This window comes from Gracilinanus agilis, chromosome 2 (genome assembly GCF_016433145.1).
Source record: "Gracilinanus agilis isolate LMUSP501 chromosome 2, AgileGrace, whole genome shotgun sequence".
Classification (NCBI taxonomy): domain Eukaryota; kingdom Metazoa; phylum Chordata; class Mammalia; order Didelphimorphia; family Didelphidae; genus Gracilinanus; species Gracilinanus agilis.
Window position 1 is genome coordinate 452,258,381 of NC_058131.1, and position 17,419 is coordinate 452,275,799.

Here is a 17,419-nt window from a genome sequence, read left to right on the forward strand (position 1 = left end):
GTAGCCGTGCTAACCTCACAGCCTCAATGGCTTCCGGCAATTTGTAGAGTTTATTTCTGAGGAATAAATGTTCATGCTGAGCATTTAATGGGAATTTAACCATTAGCTCTCCTGAGTCAATATGAGATGACTCAAATGGGCTCACAAAGAATCAGATAAGGGCTGAAATGACCAAATAACAAAAGCTCTTTCAGGATATTCTCCTCCTTTCTCAAGTTCAGTATCTGGCTCTGTCTTCTTCATAACAACTCCTGTTAATTCAAGATACTTCAACATCTTTATTGAGTTCTCATTCAATGATTGATGATTTCAACGCTCAAAGTCCCTTTATGAGATTATAACTTCCTATCATTTTATTTCTCCTATCCCATACTCCCTCCTAAGTTTAAATTCCTCTATCCCTCAACACTCCCCCAGACTCTGGTGTAATTTCATTTTCTACCCTTCTCAATTTCAACCCTAGAGTTTAATTGGGTCAATTCTAGATTGTTCTCTGCTATCAAATCCCTTGCATTATGATCTATCAAAACTCATACCTTGCTAAACTTCAACCCTATTACTCCTAGTCATGTGTGGCTGAACTGAATTAAAGGAACTAATGATTCAGACTGTAACCACTATAAATTTCTGGTATTTTATATCAACAGAGACCTTACCACAGCAAGACAATTATTTTACTCCTTTCCAATGATCTATCCCACTTCCCAGGAGAGCTATTCCAAACTTTCTCTATTTAAAACATTTTCTTACCTCTTACTCTCAGTGGAGTACTTTTGATTTATACTTTAAAGAAAAAGAGTACAATTGCTATAAGCTCCTTTTTTTTTTCTCCTTCTGTTTCGCTACATTGTTTCTCTACATCCTAAAATTACTTGACATTTTACTTCATTTTCTCCTTCACTCCAATCTGAAGCGATTAACAGTTAATTTATTTTTATATCATTTAGAAAGAAACTAATTAATCTAATATGTTAGAAAGGCTAGTCCCAGTTGTTAATTAATTGTGATAGATAAGGAGTTAGCTTAAGAGCTACTGTTATAAACCTTCTTATGTTAATTATGCAACTTTACTATCTCCTGATTCTGAAAAAAAAATGACAGAAGCAATAATAGAGTAAATTATAAAAATAGGACTAGTATTTGCTTTTCTAGGAATGTATGTCAATAGTAGGGTCGCCAGATTTTATGATTTAAAGAAACAACTTTGTATATCTTTAAGTTTTTTGTTGTGAGTTATTGTCTGTTATAATATAAATAAATCTTTTCCTAAAATATTGTCTGAAGATCATAGTAACAAGATCAATAAAGTACTTGGACCTTGTACTATAATTTATTAACTATAGCTAACATACTTTGAATATTGAGTTTTGTTAATCAGTGATTTGTATCAACTGTCAAAAGCATATAAAAAATAATTATAAACATCCACAAGAAGGCTTTCATCACAGAATGGGAATTGTGATGAACCACTGACTCTATTTACCCATGAATGAAGTCAGTTTTTCAGCTCAGAATTATAGCCCAGAGATTTATTTCAAGTCTCTGATAAAGAGTTGACCCTTCTCACCAAAGTTAATCTCATTCCCTACTGTCTTCTCCAGAAGAGTGTCTCACAATCATTCTCCTCTCTTTAATCTTTAATATTTCCTTATCTCCTAGTTTTTTCCTTGTATGCTACAAACATGACCAAGTATTTCTCATCCTGAAACAACACTCACCAACTTCTAGTAAAGATGACTATCTTTTTTCTCCCTTTCTTACTTCTCAAGTCTTTTGTATCTGGCTTCCAAACTTATCACTCAACTGAAACACTTTCTCCAAAGTTAACAATTTTTTAATTACAAATTTTTAAATTGCCAAATTCTCTGTGCTTTTCCCACCACAACTTCTCTGCATTTAACACTGTTGGCCCCTTTCTCCTCTTCTCTGGGTCTTACCGACACTGATTTCTTGGTTTTTCTGCAACCTGTCTAACCTCTCATTCTCAATCTCCTTTGCTATTGTTATTCATATAACACTCCTTAATTCTCCATGGTTCAAGTACTAGGCCCTCTTTTTTTTTTTCTTTCCATACTCTCTTAATATCCTCATGAGCTAGGATTGGTTATCAATCCACACAGATAATTCCCAAATCTATATATCTAGTCCTAATTTTTCTTCTGAGCTCCAGATCTAGTCTCAACTCTTTGATTATTGGAAATTTCCACCTGGATGTCTCAAACTCATCACATTCAAAACAGAATTCTTTATCTTTTCCTCAAGACCCACCCTACTTCCAAACCTCTCTAGTTGTTTTTTTTTTTAACTGGTATCCTTCCAGTTACTTAGGAAGTACTAATAGATAAAATAGGCTCAAGTATGGGGAATTATAAGCAATCAAGAGAACTATGACTTTACTAGGTGCTTTGGGAAAATGAATAAAAAGAAAACTATAAAAACAGGGAGATAAGAGTACAAAAGACAACCTTCACAAATTTTCTACTTCATACTTTTGTGTAGGGATGGCTCTCATCATCTAAGAAACTTAAGAGGAAGGTTAGCTAATGCAAAGAAACTACATTTGGCAATACACCAAAGGCAATCAGTAAATGTTTTGTAGTTTTCCAAATCAACTGAAGGGGTGAGTAAACAAAGATTTTCATACTCAGCATTGGTAGGTTCTGTGGCATAATGATAAGTCAGTGTCTACAGAAGGTTACAATATTACAAGACTCATATTTACAGAGGAATTTAGGGCAGGGATTTTTAACCACTGCTTTGAAAGTTGCATTCAATATAACTAGTTTCCTTTGTATTTTTTGTTGGTTTCATTATATGCTATAATTTATTCATTTAAGAAAATCATTTTAAGGAGCCCATAGATTTCCCCAGAATGCCAGAAGAGATCCTGGCACCAAAAAAAAGTTAAGAACTCTAGATTTTCACCTTGTGGAAGCTTAGTACAAATTATTACATCCATTTTACAAATGAGGAAACTGAGGCATAGTCAAGTGATTAACTGTAATTTTAACTTAGAATTTTTAGTTGGGGAGAAAAGATTTACATATAGAAGCCAGTAACCCAAGACAAATTTTTATTTCTAACTATTAAGTGCTAATAGAATCCAGAGGACATCATCATTGACAGCTGGAATGAAAAAGGTGGAAATTCTGCTTAGCCTTTGAAGAAAGGATGGAAAACAAAAAAAGGCATGACTAGTGACAGCAGGTTCTTTGGATAGTTCAGCCACATGCTTTTCTAGAATAGACAAAATAGCCTTGGAAAACAGACAAAATAAAAGTTACTATTTTTTTCACTATTTTTTCTAAATATATTGATTTAAACTTTTGGAAGCAGCATAGTTCTATGACTGAAAGTCAGAAAGTGGTAGGAATAGTAGGTTGTTTTCCTTCTTATTTGAAAAGGATCAAAATGACATCGCTAATGTCTTCTGATTCACATGAATCAGATTTAAGTGAGGAAATTTTCACAAAGTCATCAGCCTCACTCTCTCTTCCAGAGTCATCAAAGTCCAGTGGCAAGACAAAAAAAAAAAAAAAATGACTGGGGATGACTCAGTCTAATCAAATTCCAAGTGGTCCATACTACCAGCTTCATGGCTTGTTGGAACAAACTGTTTTCATTTGCCCATTCTGCCAGTAAAGGTCTTCACATACTTGGGTTAGGCACCCCTCTAACTCATTGATGGATTTGAGGTCTCTTGGTTACCCTCAACCTTGGTTAGCCAGTCTGTCAAGAAGTGGTTTTACTTGGATGTGGTCACTTCACATGCTACAGCTTCTTGGAGCCACAGATAAAAATTGGGTGGCAGATGGACACAAAAGGAAAAAAGCAGCCCTGAAAAGGGATCAGGAAATCTTCACACTAAAGGTATTAATCTTCCCTGAACACCCCATACACCTCAATTAAAAGTCCTGGAGATGGTATTTAGCATACTGCCTGGCATATAGAGTAGGTACTTAATAAGTGCTTGTTGATTACTGGATATTGATTATATCATTGTTAAAAATAATGCAAACACCGGAGTGGTTTTACATATATATATATATGTATGTATGTATGTATGATATATGTAAATGTATGTATATATGTGTGCACACAAAATTCCTTTCTTTTACTAAGTATACAAATGTTATGTTTGTTTAAAACCATGACAGTGGTAGTTTCTTGACCGGGAGGTTTCCTTCTATCTACAAATATCTCAAATTACTACTCCTTTTACAGAGGAGGGCCTGAGAAAAGAAGTGGCATGCTCACATTTGTGTCATGAGGATTTGATCCTAGTGCCCTCTGACTGCAAATCCAACACAATCCTCACAGTTTGTTTTGGAGAAACTGACTTTTCTAGTTTTATTACATTTTACTTTCTTTCATGCTTTCTGTGGAGCAATCCATCTAAACTTTTCTGGCACACCACTTCCCATCTCTGGGCTTTTGAATTAGCCTATTCCCCACTTCTGCCATGCCCTTCTACTTTACCGCCTTCTTTTAGAATCCCTGGCTACCTTCGACCCAAAAGTCTTTCCTCAGGTTGATAGTGCCCTCTCCCCATCAGTTTTGTGTATAGCCTTAGATCTATATGTACACATAATTTCTCGATGGAATGTAAGCTTCCTAGGGGCGACGGTTGCACCATTTGTGTCTTTTCCCAACACCTGGCACATAGTAGAAAGCTTAATAAATGCCGGCAGATTGTCTGCCCCATGATGGACGAGTACTTAGCAGACCCTGGCAGGTTGTTCCACCAACGGAGGGCGGTGCCGCTCGCGCCTTCACTCACCAGCTGCTATTGCTGCAGCTATGAATGTAACTCGCCAGAAGGCGTGCCTGCGTCGGTAGGTGCACAAGCGCAAGAAAGCAAACCAAAAAGAAGCTGGCTGCTGCGGCATGCCCCGCCCTCTTTCCATCACCCTGCCAACCGTGGTTGTAGTCAGTCTAGAGCCCCTAGAAGCACAACCGTCCGGGCATGGAGAACACAAGAGCCCTTAGCCAACCCGTTCATTGGGAAACTCTTCTTCGGCCAATCAGTCTGCGCTTCCGCCCCTCTCTCTAGAAGTCTGTTTCCAGCAGCCAATGGAGAGGCGAGATTGAAACAGGCGCAGTAGAAGAAAAGGACGCTCCCGCGGATATTGTAAGTGAGGGCCCCAGGCTTTTGTTTATCCTTTTTACCAACCCGGGGCAACTTGACCAACTGACTTTAGCCCCAGGTCTTGTCTATAAGATTAGAAAACAACAACAATAACACAACAATAAAAAACACACGTGAGATGAGGGCTTTAAAGGGAAAGAAAAGAGGCGAGCCTAGACGGACTAAGCCTTCTGGGACTGCCAGGCCTCCGCTGTCCTCTGTCTTCTATCCATCCTGAACTTGCACTTGACCAGTTTCGTTTTGTGAGTAGAAGTGGGCCAGGCTGCTAAGCAGACGTTAACTGGCAATTGTCTTAGATCCGGAAAGTTAACAGTTGGATCGAACCTCAGAGATCCAGCTCAGCCTGCCCATTATTACAAAGGGGATCGTGGCCCAGAAGGGAGATTAATACTAACAATAGAAAATATCTTATTTTTTAGGTTGTGAAACATTTCACATTCAGAGCCTTACCACCTTACTCCCTGGCAGGGAGCTATTACTAAAATCCTGATTTTACCGGTGAAAAAACTAAATCTTGGAGATGTTAATGTCCTCCCTCTATTGATTACCTCCATTTTTTTCTTGTTTATATGGCCTGCTAATCCTTATTTATATATCTTATAATTGTTTTTATGTTATCCTTTTTTAAAAACACCCATACCATCCCTCTTAGAATCAATACTGTGTATTGGTTCCAAGGCAGAAGATCATAAGGGATAGGCGTTGAAGGTTAAAATGACTTGCCCAGGGTCACTAAGATCAAATTTGAATCCATGACCTCCTGTCTCCAGGCCAGACTCTCTGTCCACTGAGCCACCTAGCTGCTCCCCCATTACCACCAACTATTATCTTCTTTATTTGGACTCTGAGCTCCTTGACAGCAGGAGCTATTTTGTTGTTTTGTCTTTGTCTTCCCAGGACTTTGCACTGTATGGCACTTGAGCAGACCTTTAAAAACTCTTATTGGGGCAGCTGGGTAGTTCAGTGGATTGAGAGCCAGGCCTAGAGACAGGAGGTCCTAGGTTCAAAACTGGCCTCAGACACTTCCCAGCAGTGTGACCCTGGGCAAGTCACTTGACCCCCATTGCCTACCCTTACCAACTCTTCTACCTATAAGTCAATACACAGAAGTTAAGGGTTTAAAATTTAAAAAAAAAACAAACAAAAAAAAACTTATTGACTAAATTGAATATTGACTGACTCACAGGATTCAAATTTGTCTTTCTGACACTAAACTAATAGTTCAAAATCTAATGACTTTTTATTAACCTTCTGTGTTTTGTTTTTGTTTGGGGTGATTCTGGTCTCCATTGGTTCTCCTGCATCTTTGACCATTCCATAGACTCTCTTGCTGGATCAGACATGTCCTAACTCCAGAACTCTGGGGCCCTTTTCTCTTTCTACATACTTCCACTTGATGACTTCATAAACTACTATTGTTTCAACTATCCCTTCTGTACAGATGATTCAGCCCTAATGTACAGCCCTAATCTCTCCCTGGAACACTACCAATATCCTGACCTTCAGCCCTGCAGCAGTTGCCTTTTGACAATCTCTAACAGCATGCCCCATAGGCAGTTACATATGATTATAGATTTAGAGCTGAAAAGGGTCTTGGAAGTCAACTCCAACCTCTTGAGTAAAGAAAATCTTAATTGATAACATTATTTTGGTACTACAACAAGGAGCCTTTTTATACCTAAAGATGATGTATCACCTATTTCTATTAAGTGGCAGAGCTTGAGGAAACTTTTCAGTAAAATACTTTTGTAATTTAGAGGAAGAAATATCCCTTTTACCACTTTTGCCCCTGTGGGAAGCTTTGTAACCTGTAGTAAAGGCTTATCTAGTTTGTTTTGTTAGCTTGCACAGGGTCACATAACTAGAAAATGTTATGGGTTCAAATTTAAACCCAGGACATCCTGACTCCAGGCATGGCTTTCTATTCACTGTATTACCTAGCTGCCCCTCTCTTTAGTTTTGATTACATCAAAGTAGGAGCCCACAGCTCAAAAATTTGCTCTTAAAACTTTGATTTTAGGCCACTGTGAACAATGTAACAATTTTTGTTGTTAGAAAATGGCTTTGGAATTTTAAAGGACAAAAAAAGAAAAAAAGAAAATTCAAAGTAAAGTGTGGCCATGGTATAACCAGCTTTCTCAGCTAAGTTTTTAACTTCTGCCACTGAGATCAGGAACATAAGGGTAATTTTTTATTCATGTTGCTCCTAAGCATAACACAAAGCCAAATAATAGCTCTTGTTGACCACCAGACTTGACATAAACACCAACTAAAACTAGCACTTTGAAAAACAAAATAGAAAAAAAAGATATGAAAAACTGTGAATTACTATTATGTACAGCTTTTCTTTTTAAATATATCATATAGTCAACATCTAATCTTCAAAGCTGCCTTGCCTTTAACAGAACAGGACTTCTGATATATGTCTATTTTTCTACTCCACACCTTTGTCGCCAATGTCACTGAGCAGGTTATCCATCTTCCATTTATTTAGCACATGAAATAAGAGTTTATCTGAAAGAATTCCAAAGTTCTCTTTAGGTTCTAAAATCCTATTTAAATTGATATGATGAGGATAAATAAACACAAAGCTGCTTCAGAAGATACATTATGATTCCTATTTTGAATAATTCAAAATTCAGCAAATCTTCATTAAGTATTTAATAAAGGCAGAGTGATAGTATGATGGAAAGAATACTAGCCTTGGCCCCAGAAAGACTTGAGTTCAAATCCTGTATGATGTTTTCTTATAATGTTACCATGGGTAAGTTACTTAATGTCTCAGCTTTCATAACTCTGAGATTTATTGTTATAGATGAGTTATAATTGTTGTTGGACAAAGTTCTCAGACCCATAAAACCACAGATTATTTATGTAACTAGAGGGTATTAGGTACTGGGTATTCAAAGACAAATATTACCTACTCTAAAGGAGTTAAGGTGGAAAGTATATGCTTTTTTCCAAATCATGAGCATGATTGCAACATTTCAAAAGCCATTTGGGAGGCTAAATTTTTGTATGGAATTGGATTAGCTATCTATATTCCATGTTCTAATTTTAGAATCGAACTTTTTAAAAATCCAATGCCAAATGGTGCTTTATTTACAGAATGAAATACAGAATTTACAGAATGAAATACAGAATGAAAACCAATAATAGCTACCATTTTTAACATGTTTTATTTTGGCCCAATAAATTAAGATTGACATTAACACTAACCTAGAGGGTCCCTATAGAGGTCCTTGAACAGGAAACTATTTTAATGTAAATGGATTTCTTTATAGGCCTGTATATTTGTTGTCATTCAGTCATTTTAGTTGTGTTTCTTCATGACTATTTTGTTGTTTTCTTGGCAAATATACTGGAATATTTGCCATTTCCTCCTCCAGCTCATTTTACAGATGGGAAACTGAGGCAGAGTTAAGTAACTTGCCCATGGTCATACAGGTAGTAAGTATCTGAAGTCAGATTTGAACTCCTGAAGATAAGTCTTCCTAATTTCAAACCTAAACCCACTACTCTGTCCACTGTGCCACCTATCTGCCTCATAGTTCATAAAAATATTATTCTGAGAAAGGGCCATAGATTTCAGTAGGCTGCCAAAGAGGGCCCATCACACATTAGAGAAAGAGAGAAAGAGAGAGAGAGAAAGAGAGAGAGAGAGAGAGAGAGAGAGAGAGAGAGAGAGAGAGAGAGAGAGAGAGAGAAAGAGAGAGAGAGAGAGAGAGAGAGAGAGAGAGAGAATGGAAACTTCATTTGAGGGATTTCCTGCTTTAGAAAGCTATGTAGACAAAAAATTTACAATAAAGTTACAGTATTTGATATCAAATTATTGAGTTAAATCTCATGCTTTCCAAATTGTTTATAAATTGAATAGTTGTCAGAGAAATTTGCCAAGTTTAAAATATTAGTTAAATGATAATTAAAATTTAACAATTTTAATTTATAAATTTAATTTTAAACATTTAATAATTTTAATAAAATTTTAAAATTAAAATATAGTGTTAGTTCACTATAGTTCTTATTTCTGAAAGACCTAGAACTATTTAAATTACATGAAATTAAATATAAATTACATTAAAGCGATTTAAATAGTTAAATTAGTAAAACAAAAAATTGTAGGAAACTAATACAAATATATAAAACCAAGAACATTCTTTACAGAATGAATGGTCAAAAGATATAAAGAAACATATTTCCCTGCCCCCTGTCCAAATAACCATATAAAAGATTATTCCAAATCACTAATAATATTACCCAGTGAATAGTAAAGATGACAAAAGAAGGGAATAGAGTTGTAAAAATAGTGGAAAGACAAACACTAACGCAATGTTGGTAGAACTATAGATTACATTCTGAAAAACAATTTGGAATTACGCTTTTTTAAAAGTGACTAAGGGGCAAGCTAGGTGGCTCAGGCCAGGAATGGTGGCACATGCTTGGGTTCCCCACTGCAGGGAGGCTGAGACTGATGGATCACTTGAGCTTTAGCTCCAGTGTTCTCTAGAGCTAAAGCCATGCTAAGTCCAGCACCCATGCTGCCTAAGGAGGGCTGAACTAATCCAGGTCAGAAAAGGAGCAAGACAAAGAACATGATGGAATATACCACAAAACTGCAGTAGAGAAAAACTAGCAACCTAGTCAGATAGTTAGCATTTATTAAACTCATACTCTGTGGCAGTTACTGCTAAGCACTGAGGATTCAAAAAAAAAAAAAAAAAAAAAAGGAAAAAGATAGATCCTGCTCTGGAGAAGCTTATAGTCTAATGGGGGGAGTGTTGGGGAGGTTGAGGAGAAGAGAGAAAGAGAAAGACTGAGAAATAGCTAATGAAATGAATATGAATAGAGTAACACAAAAATGTTATTTATATGAACTGATTCATATTGAAGTCCACAGAACCAAGAAAACAATGTACATGACTGCAACAATGTAAATGGAAAGAACAAAAAAGGGAAACTGTTACATGGCCTAAGTTTGACCCTAGAAAAGAGATAAGAAAATTCACCTCCCTGCCCTTCTTTGACAATATTAAATATGTTGTCAGATTTAGTTGATATTTTGGTTAGTTTTGCCAAGTTTCTTTTTTTCTCCTATTTTTATTCTTTGTTAAAAAGATAACTCAGAGGACAGCTAGATAGCTGTGGATGAGAGCCAGGCCTACAGATGGGAGGTCCTGGGTGCAAATGTGGCCTTTGACACTTCCTAGCAGTGTAACTCTGGGTGAGTCACTTCACCCCCTTTGCCTAGCCCTTATTGTTCTTCTGCCTTGGCACCAATACACAATATTTATTCTAAGACAGAAGGTAAGGGTTAAAAAAAAAAAGATAACTCAGTTTAGAAATACAGTTAATAAAAAACAAAAGAGCTCAATAAAAATCTTTCTAAAAAAAAAAAAACATATTCATGATTTGAGCAATAGTTTCAAAGCCTTGACTTTCCCAGTTGCTAATCTTGAAACATGTAGACCAAAGTGAAATGAGAAGTTGCTTTTTTGTTGTCACTGTTTTGTTTTGACAGATTAATCATTTTTCAGCAAACAACTTCTGTCATGGAAAAATGTCCCATTAAAATATTTATGTAAAATATTGTGATTGCGACTGTTAAACATATATAACATTCCTCTCTTGTATTTTACTAGTTATTAATGGAAAGTCTGTTGTAACCTCCGTAATCTGAAAACATCATTAGGCATTGTAGTTTACCTGAACCATGTTTCCTTCTAGTACAGTGATTCCCAAAGTGGGCGCCACTGCCCCCTGGTGGGTGCTGCAGCGATCCAGGGTAGCGGTGATGGCCACAGATGCATTTATCTTTCCTATTAATTGCTATTAAAATTTTTTTAAAATTGATTTCCAGGGGGCTAAGTAATATTTTTTTCTGGAAAGGGGGCGGTAGGCCAAAAAAGTCTGGGAACCACTGTTAAGTACTATGTTTATAACCTTGTTGTAATTATTTTGTATATTGTTTAAGTGATAGTTTTTATATAAATTCATTTTTTCTTTTGTCTAAGAAGGAAATAATTTGTCCCTTTACAAGTTTGTTAAAGATTATACAAATGGCCTACCAAATTGGAAAGGCTTTGAGTCCAAACCCAGGGAGATTGTCTATTACCTGGGGATCAGATCAACCAAATTCAGAGAGGCTTATTCTTAGAAGGCTTACCACCAGTTGATGAATCATTTTTTACAATTTATAAATTTAAATATTTTATTTTTTTAGAAAATTTTTCCATGGTTACATGATTCTTGTTTTTACTTTCCCCTTCACCACCACCCCCATATCCAACGCACATTTCCACTGATTTTAACATGTGTGATCAATCAAGACTTATTTACATATTATTGATAGTTGCATTGGTGTGGTCATTTCAGCTCTACCTCCCCAACCATGTCTGCATCAACTCATGTGTTCAAGCGGTTGTTTTTCTTCTGTGTTTCCACTCCTGCTATTTGTTACAATTTGTAAAAACATCCTACTGAGTCAGGGGTTTGAGTCTGTATTTGTAGAGAGTAGCTTTGTTGGTGCAATCAATACTTTTTGAAGTATTAAAGTAAGCATGAATATAGTATATTGCATATATGTGACTGATAACTGGCTGCTGAGCTAATACAAATACTTTTTTTGTGCAGCCAGATCTCATGATGCTATTTAGAAAATTTGCACAGCCATTACAGAGCTTAAAGAAATGTCCACACTTCTGTGACAACAGATACTTCTGGGGATGGTTGAATACAGTGTTTAACAAGTAAGTTACTTGAATTAGATAATCACAGGGATTATGGTAACTGAATGAATTCTCAACAGTGATATTTCTTGAATTAAAGAATTTTACACTGCAGTTTTAGTAATGCTATAAAGCTGGAGTCACTTCTGAAGAGAATAAAAGCAAAACAACTATTTCAAAAGTTAACAGATGATGTATTTAAAAGTAACAATTTGGAAAGTGATGAAACTGCTATCTTATTTCTTTTAGTTAATATCCTTTTTTTAAAGTTAATGTTACCAAAATATGGACTAAGGAAAAAGGTAAATGTATACACCTTGAAAAATTAATGAATGAAATTAGAGGAGGCATTTTGGAAGATTTTTTAACCAAAGTTACTAATCTGTGTCAATTAAGATTTATTTTCCGTTATGTGATAGAAAATTATATTCCATTTTCGCAGTATGCTACAATTACAATTCACTTAAAAAAAAAAAAAAAGATAGATGCCCTTTTCTTGAACTTCACTTTCTTTGTTTAGCAATGTCCAATGTCATGCTTTTTTTGTTGTTATTTTTAATTTTAAATGTAATGAAATTGTAAATGATTATAGGAAGAATTAATCTGTTTGATTTCCCATTTTTAATAGAGTAGATCATGAACGAATAAAGGCTGTTGGTCCAGACAGAGCAGCATCTGAATGGCTCTTGCGTTGTGGAGCACTGGTACAGTTCCATGGTCAAGAAAAATGGCAACAGGACTACAATAATCTTCCAACTGGTCCTTTAAACAAATACAAGATAAAAGCAATTGATGCCACTGACTCTTGTATTATGCACGTTGGATTTGACTACTTGGGTAATTACTACGTAATTTTCTCAGAAGTGGTTGGCAGTTTTTCAGATTTGCAGTGGCCACTATGTAACTTTGTTCATAGATATGGCTTACTGACCATGTTATTGTTTTTTCCTTATATTTGTTATTTAATTTTTAGCAGAATTACAGACTATCACCTTACCTTTACATGCCTTTGTCCTGTAGTGCCAAACTTCAGTCATTTAGAAACAATGATGACTATAGGAACTGAGTAGTTAGGATGATTTGATCCACATAGCTCCACCATGTGTGGACATTCCTTATACTGAGTCTAGAAGCATAATGGGATTTGTAGCCCTGCCTTTCATTGTGTTTCTGGATAGTTTATACTTATGAAATAGCATCTTTCTTTCTTTTTTTTTTTTTTCCAGAGGGCCTAGAACATCTGGAAAAAATAAAGCTCTGCAAATGTCATTATATTGAAGATGAGTGTTTGGAGAGGCTTAGTCATATTAAAAACTTACAGAAAAGCATGTTAGAGTTGGAAATAATTTCCTGTGGGAATGTCACAGAAAGGGGTATAATTTCATTGCATCACCTAAGGTAGGTTGTCAAACAAAAATAGAAGAATAAATGGTTTGATAATGAATAAAATGGTCAAAGTTGAATACTGTTGGTGAGTAGAGTATTGGGATTTAGAGCTAGAAGAAGGAAACTTACAAATCATCTAGTCCACCCCTAATATTTTACAAATAAGGAAACTAGGGCTAGAAATGTTGTCACAATCTTATAAGAAGTATCTCTGCTCAGGAGTAGAGCCCAGGTTCTCTGACTCCAGATCCATTGGTTTACTTTACCACAGTGGATTGTTTTGTGGAGTTTTTATTGTTTATTTTAATTTTGGGAAATATATCATTTAAAAAATAGACTCCTGTGTGACCCTGGGCAAGTCACTTGACCCCAGTTGCTTACCCTTACCACACTTCTGCCTTGGAGCCAATACACAGTATAGACTCCAAGATGGAAGGTAAGGGCCTTAAAAACAAACAAACAAATAAATAAATAAAAATAGACTCAAGATCAATATATGTTTTCAAATAAATAATTATTTAAAATACATTCACTGCTTCTTTAAAGTATAGAGGAAATAGGAATTATAGAATGAAATTTATAAACTCTCAGTCATATCTATATAGTAAAGAAATATACGTCAATGACATAGAATTTCTTATTAATACAGAGAACCTTTGATTATGAAATGGATCTCCCATTAATCTAAATATCAAAGAAAATGCATTTAAAAGTAATGAGTTTTATGAAATTGATAATAAGCACTAAAGATATTGGGTTGTTCTATGCTAGTGAAGGCTCTGTTAAACCTATTAAAATCTGAATTCCTTCTGAAATGTATGTAATTTTCTGAGTTAAGGTTTTGTTTACATACTTTCTGTGCAGAGAAGTTGCTGAAATTGTTACAAAACATTTAGAAAATTCTACTAAGTCAAATTCAGCTAACATTAACCAGAGTTAATAGTTCTGGAGATTCAAAGACAAAAAGGAAATAATCCCAGAACTAGAAGAGCCTTAGGTCCTGTTTGCCTCCATTTGGCAAGATAAATTAACAGAAATATTAAGACTTGAAATGCCTGGGGATATGTGTTGCTTCTCTTATTAAATAAAAAATCTTTTAAATTAACTGGAAAATCATTCAGTTTCTAAAAGCAAATCTTTTAGTAATATTCAAAAGTCAGAATAACACAGATTTGCATTCTGTATATTATTTTCTCAAAATGAACAAACCTTATCAAACTATTATTTGTATAAGAATAAGTTTTCTAGATGAGCCTATAATAATATTCTTTTCTTATTCTTTGTTTACAGAAACCTTCAATATTTGTTGCTACAGGACCTTCCTGGAATATCAAACAAAAACAATGTTAGTGATATCTTTCAGAATTCATTACCTTCTCTGAAGCTAAAATTAGAACTCAAGTAAAAAAAAAATCCAAAAAATTAACAATAATACTTTATTTCACTAGTTCACTTGTAATCTATGAATAGGGTGAACAAAAAAAATGAGGAAATATCTTTTGAAATTGCTATGTCTAAGAGAGTTGAGATTCAAAAGTTAGAGACAAGTCACTAATAGGACAACATTAATGCGTTTTGTGAATTTTTGGTGTGGCAGAAGGGTTGCAGAGTCTGTTATATACGGAAATGCAAAACACTCAGATCACACTTAGGAAGGTTGTTGATTTGAAAGTGAGAATATATGTACATAAAAATGATTTTATTTGAGAAAATGCAAAGCATTATTGCACAGTAATATATATCTCAAAGAAGCTATAGAATTGTTCACAACAGTTTTAAAATATGCAATATAGCTATTCCTTATTCTGCCCTTTAATCATTTGAATTTCATTATAACAACTTATGACTGAATTCAATATAAAATCTACACTAATAAGATTTTGAAAACTATATTGTACATTTCTTCAAGCAGTGTGGGAAGGGAAGGCAGCTGAACAATGACTATAGTCTTCTGTTTTTCTTAGCATGTGTTTTATACTGCATGCATCAAATCATTCACATCATGTCATTTGATTGGAGTTTTTGAAGTTATGCTGACTTCCAGTGCCTATTGCTCCACCCATACCACACTTTTAGAATGTGAAGAATCGCCTATTGATTTATTGTAAACTTGGGGTTTTCTTGAAGAAAGATGTACTTGGGTAGTCAAAAGTTCAAATTGCTCTAAATAAATAGAGAAGATAACTATCATGAAGATTAAAGATTATAAGAGTAGCACTATTAAAGTTGTCATAAATAGAATTGCATTATTATATAGGAAGCTTTAATTTGTTGATTAGAAATCTTTTTTTTTCTCCTTGCTTTTGCTATTGGCCACTCTTCCCTTTTGATCTGAGCTGTTAAGATATCAAAAAGAGGATTAGGTCCAAACAACTCAATAATTTATCTAGAAAACAAGAGTGAAGAATGATTATCTATACTAAAGAAATGAAAAATTTTTAAATAAGTAATAGCCTCAGTGTTTTTGTTTCAGTTTACTTATCTAATTCTGTATTTAGTTACACAACTTTATTTTAATTTGTGTATTATCTGGGTTCATATCTGGCCTCAGATACTTCCTGGTTGTGTGGCCTAAGGCAAGTCACTTAACCCCCACAGTATAGCCCTTACCACTCTTCTGCCTTGGAACCAATACACAGTATTGATTCTAAGATAGAAGGGTTAAAAAAAAGTTATTGTCACAATTCAAGGGAAAAATTGGAGAAACCAAGAAACTTCATTTCTGTGTTCTAGCAGTGTTTAAATCTTGGCTTAAATAATACTCGTTCGTGGACCATAATTGCTACTATTATTCATAAAAAGTCTATCAACAGGTCTTTATTAAGCATATTCTGGGTGTACAGAGACAGAAATAAAATGGTCCCTCTCCTCAAGAAACTTTTTGAGGAAGATAACGTGACTATAAGAAGCTAGGTGGTACAGTGTCACAACACTGGACCTAGATTCAGGAAGATCTGAGTTCACATGCAGCCTCAAACACTTTATGACTCTGGGCAAGTCACTTAACCTTTACCTCAGTTTCCTTATCTTAAAAATGGTGATAATAATAGTACCTACCTCACAAGGTCAATGTGAGGATAAAATGAGATAGTACTGGAAAAGCACTTTGCAAACCTTAAAGTTCTAGGTAAATACTATTTATATAGCTATGTAATAAGTACATATAACCAGTAGGTGCTGCTATGAGGTAAAGTTTGGTTGAGCACTAGCTCTTTTTTTAACTCCCTCTTAACATGAGAGGGAAAGAGCTTTTTTTTTTTTTTTTTTTTTTTTTTTTTTTAAGCCTTTAACTTCTGCCTTAGAAACAGTTCTATGTATTGGTTCCAAGGCAGAAGAATGGTAAGGGCTGGACAGTGGGGTTAAGTCACTTGCCCAGGGTCTCATAGCTAGGAAGTATCTGAGGCCAGATTTAAACCCAGGACCTCCTGTTATAGCAAAAAGCTTATAGAAATATTATAGCTTATAAAAATATTATGGCCAAAAAGCTGAACTTGGCAACTTAAGCAGGGGGTTTTGGATAACGTTATGCCCAAGGGGGTCAGTTATCTCTCTGACTCAAAGCAGGTCAGTTATCTCTCTGACTCAAGGTTCCAGGGACCCAACTCCTGGCTGACAGCCCAGGGACACAACTCCTAAGTGGAACAACCTTGAAGATTAAGAATCATGTCCTGCGGCACCTGAAAGCATCCCCTACTCCCTCTATCTAACTATTAGCTCACCCAAAGACAAAGGCACCTATATCCAAGAAACATATATATTCCCTCTTCTGAATGCATGGGGCGGGACTCTCTTTGATGAGTTCCCCCAGCATGCACTGGCAATAAAGCTTTCTCCTGCTTTGATTGCATTGTCTCGTGTGTTCCTCTGGAGGCCACCCATTTTGAACCCTAACATATGGGGGCTCATTCCGGGATGGTGTGCGACCCCCTGGGGACCACTGAGACAGAGAAAGCTCTCTCCTAGGTTTCATGACGACTTCCAGAGGTGAGCAATGAATGGTGTGTGAATGGTGTGTGATTGTGTATTTGATGGGGAAACTGAGGACTCCCAAGGCTAAAGGCTTAGTGGATGTCCCTGCCTCGGGGTTAGAGGCCATCCTACGTCAAGCCTTGGGGCCCGTTCCCTACTGGGACGAGGGGGGGTGACCCCCCCCCCCCCC

At 35.7% G+C, this 17,419-nt stretch overlaps 1 protein-coding gene across 1 annotated transcript; it reads left to right on the top strand.

Moving 5' to 3' along the window:
- Positions 1-11,788: 11,788 nt before the first annotated feature.
- DMAC2L (distal membrane arm assembly component 2 like) lies at positions 11,789-15,659 on the top strand. The gene is made up of 4 exons (XM_044661970.1): positions 11,789-11,895; positions 12,503-12,711; positions 13,101-13,272; positions 14,551-15,659. The coding sequence occupies exons 1-4, from the start codon at positions 11,789-11,791 to the stop codon at positions 14,663-14,665; spliced, it is 603 nt and encodes a 200-aa protein (XP_044517905.1). The 3' UTR covers positions 14,666-15,659.
- The last annotated feature ends 1,760 nt before the right edge of the window (positions 15,660-17,419 follow it).

Excerpts from the sequence above, each read along its gene's own strand:
- DMAC2L (XM_044661970.1), top strand. The coding sequence starts at position 11,789 with ATGATGCTATTTAGAAAATTTGCACAGCCATTACAGAGCTTAAAGAAA. Across the intron at positions 11,896-12,502 it reads TTGAATACAGTGTTTAACAA|AGTAGATCATGAACGAATAA; the intron begins GTAAGTTACTTG and ends CATTTTTAATAG. Across the intron at positions 12,712-13,100 it reads CGTTGGATTTGACTACTTGG|AGGGCCTAGAACATCTGGAA; the intron begins GTAATTACTACG and ends TTTTTTTTCCAG.